This window comes from Cyprinus carpio, chromosome A5 (genome assembly GCF_018340385.1).
Source record: "Cyprinus carpio isolate SPL01 chromosome A5, ASM1834038v1, whole genome shotgun sequence".
In the NCBI taxonomy this organism is placed as follows: Eukaryota; Metazoa; Chordata; class Actinopteri; order Cypriniformes; family Cyprinidae; genus Cyprinus; species Cyprinus carpio.
Window position 1 is genome coordinate 18,058,537 of NC_056576.1, and position 16,428 is coordinate 18,074,964.

General features: G+C 38.8%; 1 protein-coding gene across 1 annotated transcript in view; it reads left to right on the forward strand.

Annotated features, from left to right (window-relative positions):
* Positions 1–1,367: 1,367 nt before the first annotated feature.
* LOC109075783 (multiple epidermal growth factor-like domains protein 9) overlaps positions 1,368–16,428 on the forward strand; it is a gene marked incomplete at its 5' end in the record, with an annotated part of 70,634 nt that continues 55,573 nt past the window's right edge. Inside the window, one exon of the mRNA XM_042756280.1 lies at positions 1,368–1,600. Within this exon, the coding sequence (XP_042612214.1) occupies positions 1,368–1,600 (233 nt within the window). The remainder of the gene's footprint in view (positions 1,601–16,428) is intronic.

Sequence of the window (16,428 nt, forward strand, 5' to 3'; positions counted from 1 at the left end):
TTTTGTCAGGTAGGCTGTACAAATAGATCCAAAAATGAATATTTTATCTGTCATTTTTACCTTATCCTGCCTCTTTCTCTCACACACACATCTCATTGAAACTAACATAATCGCAAATTACAGCTACTGTGGTTTTCCTCTGGGAGAAAGCATCTGCTCCCCTTTTACCCAGAATAAAAACACAGATACACTGTATTTGAACACTGCATAAATGTGATGTAGTTTCTCATCAGATAAGCTCTGGGGTTACTACACAACAAGAATGGTGCTTTAATAATGAGGCTTCTTTGCTCTGCTCAGTTTTTGACCTCTGGGAGCAAATAATTTCTCTGACAGCCTCTCAGTGACCTCTGTATTATTGCTGATCGTATTAGATGTGTAAGGTTCCTGCTGCTGTAGGTGCTGAAGGCTTTTCAGTTACTGAGCAGGCTGTTTTTATAACAAAAGACAGTTTACAGAGGGTGTTGACGCGTACAGGATAGAACAGCTTGTATTGCGAGAGCTGATAACAGGACGGGCCAGGCTCAAGTCCTCTCTAAATCCTACAAAACATTCATTGAAACAGTCCTTGAAGGCAGTAGCCAAGTACAGGCTGTATTCATCAAAGCTGGTGTATTTCTCAGTGACCACAGGTTCAGTGGACCCCTGGAGGTGCAGTTGCACTTTCAATATGATTTCCATTAAGTGCAATGCTTGAATTATAATGTTTTTGTTTTGCTCATACAGTTTCTAAGAGAGAGATTTCAGTGCCATATTTTCTGTTCTTGTTTTATTCCTCTACTGTAACAGCACTGGAAAGTGGCAACCTGCAGCTTTGAATAAATTCACACTTTCCTTTGTGCCTGTCCTTTGTGCCTGTCTGCACAATGACTGCACAAATTATCTTTTACTCAGCCTCACGTTTTGAAACATGTATGACTTTATTTCTTTCATGGAACAAAAAGAGTTTGACCAAATAGTGACCACAGCTGTAAAGTGAAATTTTCATTGAACAGTGACTTCAGTCTCAGTCTGTTCTTCTCACAAAATAAACAATGTTTGAGAGTTCTCTTTGTTCGACAGAAGAAAGTTATACTTCCAGGTTTAGTATGAGTAATTAGAATGAGTAATTGATGCCAAAATTGTAATTTTGGGTAAATTAACCCATTATTAAACAAACGCTATGCATCCATGCTGATAGTTGTCTGTACAGTATATGAAGACCAAGACCACTGGGACACAGAAGAACCAGTGAAATATTAGAAAAAGAAACCTTACTGAGTTCTCTTTTAAACACCAGGTATTGTCTTACATGACTAATTTCAGCATCTACTCAAAAAAATTGTCACCAAGAAGTTAAAATCTTTTACTTTGGAAAGAAAGGCTAACATGCTGTTCATCTTTCTTCTCTCTTGCACACAGGACATCAGTGCAACTGTAGTGCTGAGGGTTCAAAGGACCTAGATACGTGTAACTCTGCCACAGGTCAGTGTGAATGTCTAACTGGATACACTGGTCAGCATTGTGATGAATGTGCTGATGCGTATTTCACCAATGGGACCGGTGGATGCCAGGCTTGTGACTGTGACTCCTATGGAGCCGTGAATCAACTCTGCAATAGGTGAGTATCTGCTCTTCTCCCATCAATCACATCACTCTTTTTTCATTCAGAACTATGGGTATAAAGTATTTAACAGGACTTTTTGTTCCCAACTTTATAATATATTCTCTAAATGTCATATGCAGTGTCATGTACTGGTCAAAATTCAGCATGTTAGAAAATCTTCTCTGATCTGAACTATGAGCTGTGTGTCTTTGTTGTCCGGTAGCATTTCATGTTTCATTTCCCATGTCTGTCTGATTCTGGCTCATAGTGTAAAGCTGTACTTACCGTATGTCTCAGGTTTGTCCTTAATTTGACATCTGCATGAATGCAGTCAGCAGGCATGGAGCGATTGCTCTCTGCACTGCAGTAGAGTGGCTGTTGGATTTTCCCTGTCCCTCAACTTTGTCAGCTTCCTGCCAAACTGCTGCAATCATGTCACAGTTATTGTATCATCATAACAGGATGTCACCTGTCAACCGTTTCCCAGTGAGCCTCTTTATGATACTTGTCTCTGAGTAACCTTCCCCGATTACATTCCGCTGCATGTATCCTGTGTGAGCATGTCTGTGGGTGTGCCATAGTGTCGTAGTACCTTTTCATTGACTGTGTTATTTTGTGAACCTGTTGTTAGTATTAGACTGTAGGAATACAGTTAGGCCACAGAAACCTAATATTGTCATAGAAACAACCATACATTCTTAGAAATGTGACACTGTTTAATTCACAGCATTACATTTCATCATATAACATAACCAACAGGATATTATAAATATTTGAAGGATCTATCTGTCTATATACTTATCTGTTTGTCTGTCTGTCTGACTGTCTGTCTGTCTGTCTTGTCTATCGCAGCATCCACAGTGAACTTCATGTTGGCTGTTTGTTTTATGCTCCAAAATAATAACTCAAACACTTGTTAATGTCTTGTCGGGTGTCTATACATACATGTGCATGTAATGTACTAGTATGTTGACAGTTTCTCCCTATGTTCATAGATCTGTGTGTGTGTGTAAAGCAGACATGAGAGTGCAAGGGTAAAGTTAGTGACTCTACACGCTGAATAATTATAGCTTTCCCACAGCAGACGGCTGCAGATGGAAACGGAATAGCCGCAGTCGTGTGAGAGTCAGCCATCCGCTTGTGTTTGTTTTGGAGCGGGCTCAAAGACTGCTGCCCCCTTCTGCTCCCCCTGACATGGAGAAAGGCATCATAATTCACAGCATTCCCACACCCTCTCCGAACACTGGCTGTAGAGAGCTTCCATTACAGTACCCAATCTGTCATTCATAAAGTCCTGCTGTGTCTGTCGTGTGTGAGTAGTATGTGCTTTTTAGGATCAGAAACATGCAATTGGGACACGCATGAAGAGTCTAAAATGTGAAGGTTTAAGAAAATTGCACATACATGGTAATTAGTTTGTATTGTATATTTAGGGTGCAGGGATCACAAGGTGATATTTAAAATTAGATGCTGCAACTCTTGCTAGTTAGCTAGCATTGTTACTGTGTGTGTGAATGTGTCATTTGCTACATAGTGATTAATAAGTCCATGCTGAGAATTACATTGCCACACTTAATCACAGATCACGACATCCATCAAAATACAGAATAAAAGTGACAGGTCATTAGCCCAGGGTGCTATAGATGTATATTTCATGCTGTAAGCTTTCATGCTACACACACAGGCATACAAGACACCCTAGCAGCCTCCCACTGAGTAGGGGCCCTGACCCTAAATGGGAGGGGGCAGTCACAGCAGTTTGAGCCAATTTTATTATGGTTAAATTTGCTATGTATAACTATTCTGCTTCACAAATACGTCACATAAACCATCAAGTACACAATATGCAGCCTAAATGTATTTGCAGTAACAGCAAAAAATAAATGCATCACACATTTGAATGTTTATTATTAATTCAGACAGAAAAGAGAGTTGTGCTGATTGACATGTCTGAGAGGCAGTGTGAAGACAGCCTTTGTCAGTTCAACTATGTCCCTGTGAAGCAAAGGAAAGATTAGAGAACAGCGTTCCATTGTAGAATTGCATCCGTCTTGTTTTGTATCATGTTATTTTTTTTAATTTTTTTTTTTTGAGTGGTTTAACATTTCCAACTCTTGAGCATGACATCACTACTGTGGCCCCATCACATGGTTCATGGGGGAGGGGGAGCCCACGATTTGTGGTACACTACACAAATCTAGATGTTACCGTATGACTAAGAAGCTGTGTCTAATTGAAGTTCTGCATTTGCAGACTGTTGGCAAACAGCATATTATTGACCATAGCTGCTGGAAATGTTGCTCTTTGAACGCACAACTTCACTGGCTCCCTATTGTCATATCAATAAGCCTTTTATATCTTGGCCATTAGCCTACATCAGGACTTATACATTTTCTAGACATATAGACATTTGTTTTTACGTAGGTGTTGGCTAAAATACTTTTTGTTTTAATATCTTCATTTTTATTAGGGCCAAGTAGTGACACAGAATCTCAAATTAATTTGTTTTACAAGCTCTTGTTTCTATTTGTTTCTGATCTTGATTCAATTCGATATCAGTTCATTTGGATATATGAGGTACAGTACATTAATTTTCATAAGGAAAAAAGATCTCTCAACTAACTAAATAGCTGTACATTCATTGTCCAGGGAAACAAGTCAGTTGGTACATAACTAAATATATATTTTTTACTGTAATATCTAATGAATATGAGTCATAAAATGAATAGCCTATGTAATATAGTGCATGTATTTAGCAAAATTATCTTTTCTAGAGTCATTTTTTCTAGCTGACTAGCAAGTTATGGACATTGAATGGCTTTCCTGATGAGGTAAATGTAATGTTTTGTTACATATTGTTTACAAGTCGTTTTGTCTTTCTGCAGTTGAAAACCTGATTGAAAGGTTACATGAGAGATGATACATTTCAAGTTTTAAGTCATAACTTTTTCTTTCAACATACTTTCTGATTTTCATTCATATTTATTTCACGCTGTAATTGGTAAAGATAAAAAGATGATATGTTCAAGTGTTTCATACTATTGATTGAATACCAACTTATTTGGCTACAGCGAGTTGTCACTCCACATTAAGGAGTAACAAAATTATATTTATTGTTTGGATTTCATGATAAAATTGACAGAATTGGAAAGCTGAAACTTTGTTTAATATCAAAAGTAACAAAGCTCAAAACATATTGCGATTAATATGTTGGAATGCACAAATAATGTTGAGTGAAGTTTTGTTCACACATCGACAAAAAACAAAAAAAACTGTAGACTAATTATGGATTCTTGGCATTTAAGAATCAATATTGGTGCATCAAAATAAAGACTGATTAAAATTGAGCAATTGATATTGTCAACTTAGCCCTAATTATTATTATTAATAAAATTGGTCATGATTAGAAAAATATATATATCACACAACCATGGATGTGTACAATTTTCATTACATGTAATGTAGGTATCATGTTTCTGTGTTAGTCATTTGTTCTGTTGCAGTGAATGGTGGCCATATAGCTTTAGAGAGCTGTCCTCTGGTCATGGTCCAAACCTCAAGCTTTTTCCTGAGCTGTAAGACTAAAGGTAAGCTGAAACAAAATAAAGAAAAACTGATAGCCCTGATTTGGTTGTGGAAGTCTGATCCTGTGGAAATTGGTAGTTTTCACGTTCCTGGCTACCCGGGAGTGTTTGGGGAACGCTGATTGAACCAGAGCTTGTGCTAATACTAACCTGTCGCGCTGACTCTGGACCGACGTCCTTATCCCATTCTGTGATTTCCACCATTGTAAGAGAAACCAACAAAACTGTTCTCTAATCAGCCAGTTTTTAAAAGAGAACTTACAATATGCTGTTACTTCTTGACAGAGCTCCACTTTCTGACAGGCACTGCTGCCATTAGGTTATAAGGGACATTTTCAACCTCAAATATTTACAGTGAGCCTCAAGTCATTATATTAAACTCTGCTGATATTGTAAGGACACACAAACTATTAGATGTAACCTATATAGAGCACAGACAGAGGAAAATCTGCTTTCTGAGGGTGCTGTGGTATGCTGTTTGCCAGACAGATTAAGAAAGTAAAGAAAACCTCCCTGTAATTCGGTCACATTGACAGCTGGAAAGCTGTGTTCCCTGCAAAAAGTATCCAGGCTGAAAATGGTTGTTGTTCAATACAATCGAAGTAACTTTAGATTTTCAGCATTCTTCTCCACAGACATAACTTTTCAATTGATTTTTTCTTCACTCTGTTCTTTTAAATATAGCCTTTCTGGGTCTCTTGTGGAAAAAACTGTGCTGTTGATATGTTTTTTTTTCTGGCTTGCTTTACCACAATTTAGCCAGCTACTGAAGCTGGAATTACAGCATTCAAAGCCAAAATGTTGTTGCATAAAAACCATTTTAGACATTAAGTAACACATCTTGTTTGCTTTTTTGCTTCACGGACAAGTATGCCAGAGCTCCCTGCTTCAGTGTGGCTCATGCCAGTGTCTTTCTGATGCCAGCAACCCTTGTTTTCCTCTGATGAAGGTGCCTTGGGACATGTTTAAAGTGCCAATCCTCATTTGCTGGAACTGGCTGACTTTTAGTGGTATTGCAACAACAAAGGCCTTCGAGTCCTTTGTTCTCATATTCTTCTATATTCATTCCTCCCAGATGTTTACAACCACTGAATTAGTTCCCAAGGTTTACTCTTTAGAGTATACATAGACAAACATTGTTTCTGCTTGGCTGTTTCTGTAAATAGCAGTGGAAAAAAGCTACTTAAGAGGAAGGCAACACTTTCAGCAATTCGAAACACATACATGCACATACACACAAACACAATCACTTACTCCTCAGATTTTTGTATATGGAGATCCAGGAACATATTCATAAATCATCATTCTGTATTGCAAGAGAAACAGACATAGTAGAATCCAGTGTGTTTAAACCTATTTAAAAATATTACAGAGCAATTTATATAAATGACATGCACAATTAAGTCCCGCCTAATAGCATGGAGTGAGTAGATGAGATGAGCCCTGCTCAATATCAGCTCTGGCATTTGGAGAGACTTCCTTGGCCCATTATGTTTACAGTTTACCTGAAGCCAGACTTCAGTGGAAAAAAGACCATACAAGGCATTTGTGAAGGAGAGTTTGTGCGCTGCTTTAGTATGTGTGTCAAAGGACTGATAGAGAGAAAGATCAATGATTGCAGTGCATATTGGGACTTGTTGTTTGTGAGTTCCACTGTATGTGTTTCTAAATGAAAAAGTATTGCATATTGTTTACTTGGACAGGACACTTCATATCAGAGTAAATGCATTTGTTGCATAGCAACTGAAAAGGGAAAACCCCTCAATACATTAAAGGGGTCATATGATGCGATTTCAAATTTTCCTTTCTCTTTGGAGTGTTACAAGCTCTTGGTGAATAAAGAAGATCTGTGAAGTTGCAAATACAAAGAGATATTCTTTATAAAAATTGAGACTCATCATCGCCACGCTGAAATGGATCTTTTTTTTATGACATGACACCACATATCTACGTCAGTATGTGGGAAGATTTGCATAACGCCGCCCAGATGTTCACGCAAAGAAAGAAGGCGTACCTTTTATTCACATTGTAGTATTGTTGTTGCCACTGCCGCCATGTCGTATAGACGCTGTGTGTTTCACTGTGAAAGCAAAACTACTTTGTTTGGCCTTCCAAAAGAGGATGCTGAGGAAATACATCAACTTTGCACTGTGGATCGCCGAATCGCTTTTCAATCGCAGACGAAGCAGCGTCCAGCCCGGGGTCGTCACATGTGGTTGCTGCAAGACCAAGGTACGCTCCTTCGTAGAATCTGCCTCAAGCCACCCGGCTCTGCTCACTCAAGCCGGCCGCGGCTTACTCTAGACCGCGGCTCACTCAAGGCCTCCGGCCTCTTCTCACTCAAGGCTGCAGTGTGTGACGTTGTTCTGTTGAGAAAGCTACTTTGTTTTTGCCTTCCAAAAGAAAACACGACTAGAAATCATGTTTATATCATCTTTATAATGGCTTTTATGTTTTTGTCTCATCGCTCCGGTCAGACAAGGCTTCACAATATGTTAAGAGGCGTAACATTTCCGTCTCACGCTTCAGGCATTCGGCCAATCACAACACGCTGGATAGCTGGCCAATCACAGCACACCTCATTTTTCAGAGAGAGACGAGCCTTGTGAAAATTGACGCTATTAATGCAATGAGCAGTGAAAAAGAACTAAATGCAGTGCTCGCCCTGACTGACACGCACAACCGAAGCGCGTGCACTGAAAGCCCCTCTCTCGACAGCATGCGATCTCAAAAACAGATCTCTTTCATGTTTTATTGTGCTTGAATGGCCAGATACGCACACAGTAATGCCCGTTGTGTAAAGAATTCAAGCAAACACAGTCGGTTATATGTTCAATAAATGTAAAACAGTTGGATGAAAACCGGATGTGTTTCAGTACATATTGTTATCATGAAATAAAATTTCTCATACCGTGAAATAAGATTTTGGTCATATCGCACACCTCTAGTGGAGAGTAAAAAAATGCTACACTGTCTGATCCTATACTTTATTTACCTCTTTCATTGATACTGTTTAATAAGTCTGACGGCATGTTGTAAATGTAAGCTTTTGCATTGTTTTGTTGTTGTTATTTATGTCCGGTGTTTGGATTTGTATACTTGTCAAAATTAAAAGTGTATGAATTTCATTGTGTTTAAAATAAATAAATAAATAAATTAATTAATGCAAGTAGCATCTGTACATGCAGATGATTCTAGACTATTTTTCAGAAGTAACATTAGTTTTCGGAGCCATTGTATTGTATTAAAAAACTGATGTAATGGGGAGTGTAGTATATGTACATAGTTTGTCACATTAACTATAAATACATTATTTATGTTCCACTAACATTTCAACATTAAAGTGTCCAAATTATTTGTATTATTTTTGAACAATATAAATATTAACTTTCTTAGTCAGTATAATCTTTATTTGTGCATTGTTTAGCTTCAGAAGTGTGCTTGTGCTGTGTTTCCTGGTACGATAATAATTGCCACTTGGTTTGCTATATGTTTTGTTATATGGGCCTGAGACTAATACAAAGAAATTCATACATTTTTAAGCTTGATGTTGCAAGAACTAGTTCTTTTTCGTGTTGACATATTTGAGCATTAGAGTATGTGTATTTGTGTCAGATATTATAACAATATTAACATATTGACAACATCAAAGACTCTTTTACATAGAAAAAGACATATAATGCAAGTAATAGAATATTGAATCCATAGGATGCTTAGACAGACATCCAGACAGTGGACAGAATTAACTACTCATGACCCACATTTACACACATTGCTATGTTTGACTGTGGGTATCCTGTGGGGAGAAAGTCTGCATGTTTAAGTGAGTGAATGAATGCACTCAGTGTTTCTTGTGTGGATTTGGTTGCGTGTGTATGTCTGTTTTCATGAAATGTGTAGAAATGTTCCTGAAATCATGAAAAATTAACTTTAAGTTTTTACATTTTATTTGAGATTTATCTTTGTTCATGTAGAAAACTTATTTCAATCCTGTTAGGTATTCTTCTTTTGCACCCACTAAGCCTGATGCGGTTAGATGCAAAAGTACCAAACCTTCACTAGGACTAAGTGAATCTTAAAAATCTCTTTATGAGGTTCTTTTGAGCGATCTTTTACCCTCAGTACTGGGTTAATATTTGTGTATTTTTCATTAACACACTGCTGACCCACCTGGATGTAATGCCTTAATCCTAGTGTGACAACTACTACCAATCTCAGATATGCACAAGAGACAAACATTTGTGTTGACCATGATTTATTGCTAGTTTCCTCGCACAACAGTAACTCATATGTTTCATGTATTCATTTGGACAGAAATCAAACTGTCTGAAGACAGAAAGTCTCTCTCTGTGCTTCTTTCTTTTTGGATAAATGGGCTCATTTTTATGTGAGGCCCACCTCACAATTTTCTCTGTTCCAGCAACGCAGGCATGCACACGTCACACACTAAATTTGAAAACATCACTAAGGGTAATCCAAACTTCCTACTCTGCCTAGATGTTCCTGAATTCCGGATTAGCCTTCGCCTTTACTTCCTAACCTCAGTGGAAATGTTTCTTCTGAAAATAAGAAGCCATTTACTGGAGCATCACTCACCCTTAGCTCACATGTCAATCACCTCAGCCACCACAGTGGACTAAAGTCATAACAACAAATGACACTGGCCCTATTTTAATTTAGTAAATTTTGCAGATCTTACTCAGACGTATCTAGACTTCAGTGAATTGATGTAACCTCTGGTCAACAGCATAGTTTATTGTGGTCAAAAGCCACTCACTTAGACAGGAACTCAGTGAATTGATGTAACCCTATAAAGCAGTGTACATTCAGAACATGCATTACATTTACATTTATTCATTAAGAAGAAGTTTTTATTTAAAATTGGAAACCCCATGCAATAACAGCCTGCTACCTTTTAAACATGACTTTATTTGAAATTGTAATGTCCACTGGGCCATCAGGCATTGCATTTGCATTTGAATATGAATCATAATCAGTTTTTCGTGTCTGTCACCGGATTACTCACGATTAATGTTCATCCAAAATAAAAAGTTTTGGTTACATAATATATGTATTGTACAGGGTATATTTATGTATGTGCTATGCACACACATTGGTTATATATGTGGCTAGAATGCTTTACATGTATATACATTTATATATTTATATTCTTATATTTTATATTATTGTATAAATATATTTAATGGCCAACATAAACATGTTCTTCTTTTGTGTACAAGCACATGGTATTTTATTTTGGTTCCTATATACACATGTGCCCACACATATATTATGTAAACAAAACCTTTATTTTGGATGTGATTAATCGTGATAAATCATTTGACAGCCCACATAATCATCTCCCTCGTTAGGACTCCTGAAGCCACATAATTATCTCTTTGTGTGATGGACCCAAGTGTTAGCTTTATGTCAAGGGTCTTAATCATGTTGTGGTGGTATTTTGTGTGATTGAAATGATTTATTGTGTTTTTGTTACTTTGTGGGTTTAATTATTTTAATTTGTGTGTTGTGATATTTAGCAAATAAAAAGCTGTGTGTCCTTGAGTCTATTTTAGTTTTAGTTATCTGTTGAACTGAGTAGCAAAACAATATACAGCAAATGAGTTCAAAATTACAAAAATACATTTTAATAAGGGGATTTAAATGGCAACTCTGTCTTGATGCAATCTTGTTAGGTTAGGTTAGGAGACAATAAAACATCATCTAAGAAATGCTACATTGCACAAAACAGCAGCTAGTCCCCAAGCTGCACATCGAGCTGATGGATGCTGAAGTATGACTGATTACCAGGCATTGGATTACACATTTAATAGTGAATCAATGTTGTTATGGCTGCTCAGAGCCACTTTCTAGTATCTATTGTGTATGGACCCAAGTCTGTTCTATTTATGTTACTTTTTGGGTTGCAACTTCAACATGGTCCTTTTCAAAACAATTTGTTGATTTTTTTATGCAATTTTTAGTTTGTTTTGGTTTTTTTGTTGTTTTTTAGGCTTGCCTTCAACATGGTGATTTATTAATACAATTAATACTTAGTATTGGACATTTAAAAGAGAGGCTGAAGGTTTTTTTTATTATTATTTTTACAAGGAACTCTGTTTTAATCAATCTTTGAGGTTTTGTTAGGTGACACAATAACATAGATTGTCTAAGAAATACCTACATTGCACATACTATAAGCTTAGCAAAAAGCTGTTATTGAAGGATTGTGGAGTTAAAAACACTATTTAACACAACAGCAACCTGCTAGCAGAGCTGGAGAAAACTCTACCTCATCTCAATAATTAAAAGGTCAGTTTCTTGAAGGCTTTCTAGTAGAAAACTGTTCCTAGCTAAGAGTCAGGTTCCGATTTCAGTTACCCAGATTAGGCTGTGTCATCAACATTTTACCGGTTGTTATTTATTAAGGGATAATACTTACAGTACCTTGGAATGTCGCGCTGTGGGTAATCTTTTATCTTTTTTATTACAATGGATCAAATTTTTTAATGAGCCCAGTCAAAATCAAGTATTCCACAGAGCCGTTTAATAACTATCGTTAACATGAACAATATTTATATAGCATTTATGAATCTTTGTTAATATTAAGTTTAAAATTTACTTATACTTTGTTATTTAAAATTTAAAGTTGAATATGTTAAAATTAATTAATTTACTGGAAACTAACATGAACATTTTTATTAACTAACATTTTTATTAACTAACATTCAATTTTCTGTTTATCCCAAGAGCATCAAAAATTCATGAAACTAAGCATATTTCTTCAAAATGACTTGCTCTCTGTATGTAAAAAATTTTTGAGGAATTTGGACAATGCTCTTTAAAGATATAATAAAATTATAGTTTCGCTTGTCAAGTCAAGTCAAGTCTGCTTTATTGTCAATTCTTCCACATGTACAGTACATACATAAAGAGAATTGAAATTGCGTTACTCTCAGACCCATGGTGCATACAGATAACACTAACAGTACAGCCTAAAAATCCAGATAGATACAGATCAAATCTAAAATATAACTATACAAATAAGGGCATGTAAAAAAAAATAATAAAAATAAAATAAAGTTAAATAAAGCAGTGCAAGGCACATGGCAGAGTGCAAACCAGTGAGGTGAACAAACAGTGCAGATACAGATTGTAGTGCAAAAAAAAGCTTATTCAGTCTGATTAAAGTGACAAAGGGCTCAGAGAGCAGTTCTTTTATTTAACTGATGGAAGATGTAGTAGCTGCACAAAGTAACTGGTGCATGTCACACCTGGTGCATGTCACAACTGGTGCATGTACACACCTGGGGATGTGGGACCGGGGGGCACATAGTTCAGTGGTCCCTCGGGCAGAAGATGGAAGTGGGGGCAAGTTCGGGAGCGATTTCAGCTTCCTGACAGCCTGATGAATGAAGCTGTCCTTCCTCTCTGGTCCTGGCCTCTGATGGCAGCTGAAGACTGACAGCCTGATGAATGAAGCTGTCCTTCAGTCTGCTGAAGAAGCTGTGTGACGGGTGTGTGGGATAACCTGCAACGCAGAGGCCTTTGCAAGTAAGACAGGTTCCGTAAATGTCATGTGGTGTGGGTATGCGTTGAAGAGTCTTCCGGCAGGACGCGTTGCAGGTGCCATACCACACAGTGATGCAGCTAGTCAGGATGCTCTCTATGGGGCCTCTATAGAAGGTGCACATGATGGGGGCCGGGGCTCTAGCCCTTCTCAGTTTGCGGAGGAAGTAGAGACACTGCTGTGCTTTCTTGGCCAGTGCTGCGGTGTTGTCGGTCCAGGAGAGGTCCTCTGTGATGTGCAAACCCAGGAACTTGGTGCTGCTCACTGTCTCCACAGTCGCACCATTGATGTTCAGAGGAGAATGCCGAGTGTGCACTCTCCTGAAGTCAACAACAATCTCCTTCGTCTTCTCCACATTCAGAGAGAGATTGTTGTCAATGCACCTCTCGGCCTGTAGATTGTAGTACTCCTGTAGTTTGTCTCATCTCTGTTGCTAATAAGACCCACCACAGTCATGTCATCCGAAAACTTAATAAAGAGGTTGGAGTTGTGTGGTGGTGTGCAGTCGTGGGTCAGCAGAGTGAAGAGGAGGGGGCTCAGCAAACATCCTTGGGGGGCCCCAGTGTTCAGTGTGATGGTGCTGTATGTGTTGCTGCCGACCCATACTGCCTGAGGTCTTCCAGTCAGAAAGTCCAACAGCCAGTTGAACAACGAAGTGTTGAGTCCCAGCTGGACCAGTTTGTTAATGAGCTGTTGAGGTATGATTGTGTTGAATGCTGAACTGAAGTCTATGAACAGCATTCTGACGTATGAGTCCTTTTTGTCTGTATGTGTGAGTGCTGAGTGGAGGGCAGTTGTGATGGCATCATCAGTCGAGCGGTTGGACCGATATGCAAACTGGAAGGGGTCCAGGGAGGGGGGGAGGGCAGACTTGATGTGGTGGATGACTAGCCGTTCGAAGCACTTCATGAGGATGGGAGTAAGTGCAACAGGACGGTAGTCATTGAAGCAGGATGGAGATGGCTTCTTCGGGACTGGAATGATGGTGGTAGCTTTGAAGCATGTGGGAACAACAGCCTGACTAAGTGAGATGTTGAAAATGTCTGTGAAGACATCAGTGAGTTCCACTGCACAGTCTCTCAGTACACGCCCAGGGATGTTGTCAGGACATGGAGCTTTGCGTGCATTGATCCTGCTGAAGGATCTCCTCACGCTGTCTGGGGTCAGCATCATCACCTGGTTACTGGGAGGAGGTGGAGTCTTCTGTGCAGTGGTGCTGTTTTGTTCCTCAAAGCGAGCTAAGAAGGCATTCAGCTCGTTCAGCAGGGAGATGTTGCTGTCCCAGGTCCGCGGTGGGGGCTTGTAGTCCATAATGGTCTGTATCCCCTGCCACAGGCTCAGAGTGTCTCTGCTGTCGCTGAAATGATGGGCTATCCTCCTGGAGTACTGTCTCTTAGCCTGTCTGATGCCGCGGGATAGGTTGGCCCTAGCTGTCCTCAGGCCCACCTCATCTACAGTTCTGAAGGCAGCGTTCCGCGTCTTCAGGAGTCTGTAGACCTCCCCTGTCATCCACGGCTTCTGGTTGGCCCGGACAGTGATGGTCTTTGTGACTGTTACATCATCAATACACTTGGTGATGAAGGCAGTGACAGTCTCTGAGTACTCTTGAAAGTCTGTGCTGTTATTGTATGTGGCAGCCTGCTTAAACATATTCCAGTCAGTTGTGTCAAAACAGTATTGAAGAGCCTCTGACGATCCTTCTGGCCACACTTGAATTTGTTTGTGAACTGGTTTGGCAACTTTAACGAGTGGTCTGTATGCAGGCATTAGCATGACAGTCATGTGGTCTGAGGCACCAAGGTGGGGGAGGGGGAGGGCTTTGTAAGCTCCTCTCTGTGTGGTCTATAATGTTTTTACCTCTTGTTGGAAAGTTAATGTGTTGGTGTATTTTTGGAAACACACTCTTTAAGTCTGCATGGTTGAAATACCCAGCTATGATGAAAAAAGCATCAGGGTGGGCTGTCTGCTGCTCACTGATGTGCTGGTACAGTTCATTTAGTGCATCGTTCCTGTTGTTGTTGTTTGGAGGAATGTATACAGCAACGAGCAGTATGGCTGTATATTCCCTCTGTAGATAGAACGGCCGGCACTTAATAATCATAAACTCCACCAGGGATGAGCAGTGTTTGCAGACCACAACAGCATCGCGGCACTACGCGTCATTGATGTAAACACAAAGCCCATCACTGCAGGTTTTACCTCCCACAACGAGAGCAATGTCCGCTCGATAGCACGTCAGCTGATCGAGCTGAATAGCGCCGTCTGGAACGCTGTTGCTAAGCCATGTTTCCGTGAACATAAAAACACAACAGTTTTTTACAGTCCTCTGAGTTGAGTGTAGTAATCGGATGTAGTCCAGTTTATTTTCCAAAGAGCGTACGTTAGCCAGTACGATGGTGGGGATAAATGGCTTGTGTGGGTTAGCCGTTAGCCTAGTCCGGATACCTCAATTTCAATGCAGCTTTAAAGGGCTCTACACGATCACAGCCAAAGAATAGGGGTCTTATCTAGCGAAATGTTCAGTCATTTTCTTAAATTTTTTTTAAATGTATATACTTTTTAACCACAAATGCACATAAGTAAATTAAGTCCATTATATGGAAGAAAATCCTGGAATGTTTTCCTCAAAAACCTTAATTTCATTGCGACTGAAGACAGAAAAACATGAACATCTTGGATGACATGGGGATGATTAAATTAAGCGGCTTGGGCCCTAATAAGCTGAAAATTGCTCTTTGTGACTGCAGTTTGATCATAATTTGATTATATTGTTTCATTTTATTGTTTAATTATATTGCATGGTTGTATGTTTTTGTGTGTGTGTGTGTGTGTGTGTGATGAAGACTGAAAATGAGAAAGAATGTGAGGCAGTGTTATGGTGTGTTTTTATGACTCTGTGCATCCTGTGTCGCTCTAGTATTTATAGCAGAGGTCAAGTCTCTGCTCCCTGATAGTATGGTGTCACTTCTCAAGTGACAGCTCAGAACAACACCACATCCTGTTCCCCTTCTTATTACTTATGCTTGTTCTTTCATCCTGTTTTTGTACTTTCTCTCTCCTTCTCTTTGTTCAAATGTCTACAAGTAAAAAATGCTTTGTCTTTTTACATTTGTTTTTGTTGTTTTTTTCATTAAGTACATTATCAGCACAGCAATTTGAATGAAAATTGTAATTGAAAAATGATCATGCTCTAGAGCTGCAATAAGTTTTTGTCTGAAGTTAATGTTCTTTAGCATGATTTGAGATTATCCAAAGAGCATCTTGCACTTCAGTGGAAGCAGAAGCATCTGTCAGTCTGTACAATTAGTCACATGATCAACAGCACAAATAGGGCTGGGTATCGTTTAAACATTTTCGATATCAATACCGATACCTTGACTTCGATACCGGTTCGTGAACGATACTTTTTTTATTAGAAATTTATGTAATCTGATTTAACCAGATAACATTACCTAAAATAAAATAATTTAAATTAAAAACTTTATTCAAAAAAATTTGTCAAAAACTTATCTCCTTAGCCACTGCACAAAGGAACAAAAAAAAGCACAAAGTAACAAAATGTTACCAACACAATAAATCCTGCCCTGTCTCTTATAACGAATGTCCCTTACACTTCTGCGTTTGGTTCTGTACACAAGAAACCCAGAAAAACCACTACGGATGAAACATGAACCTAATAAACGCAACTA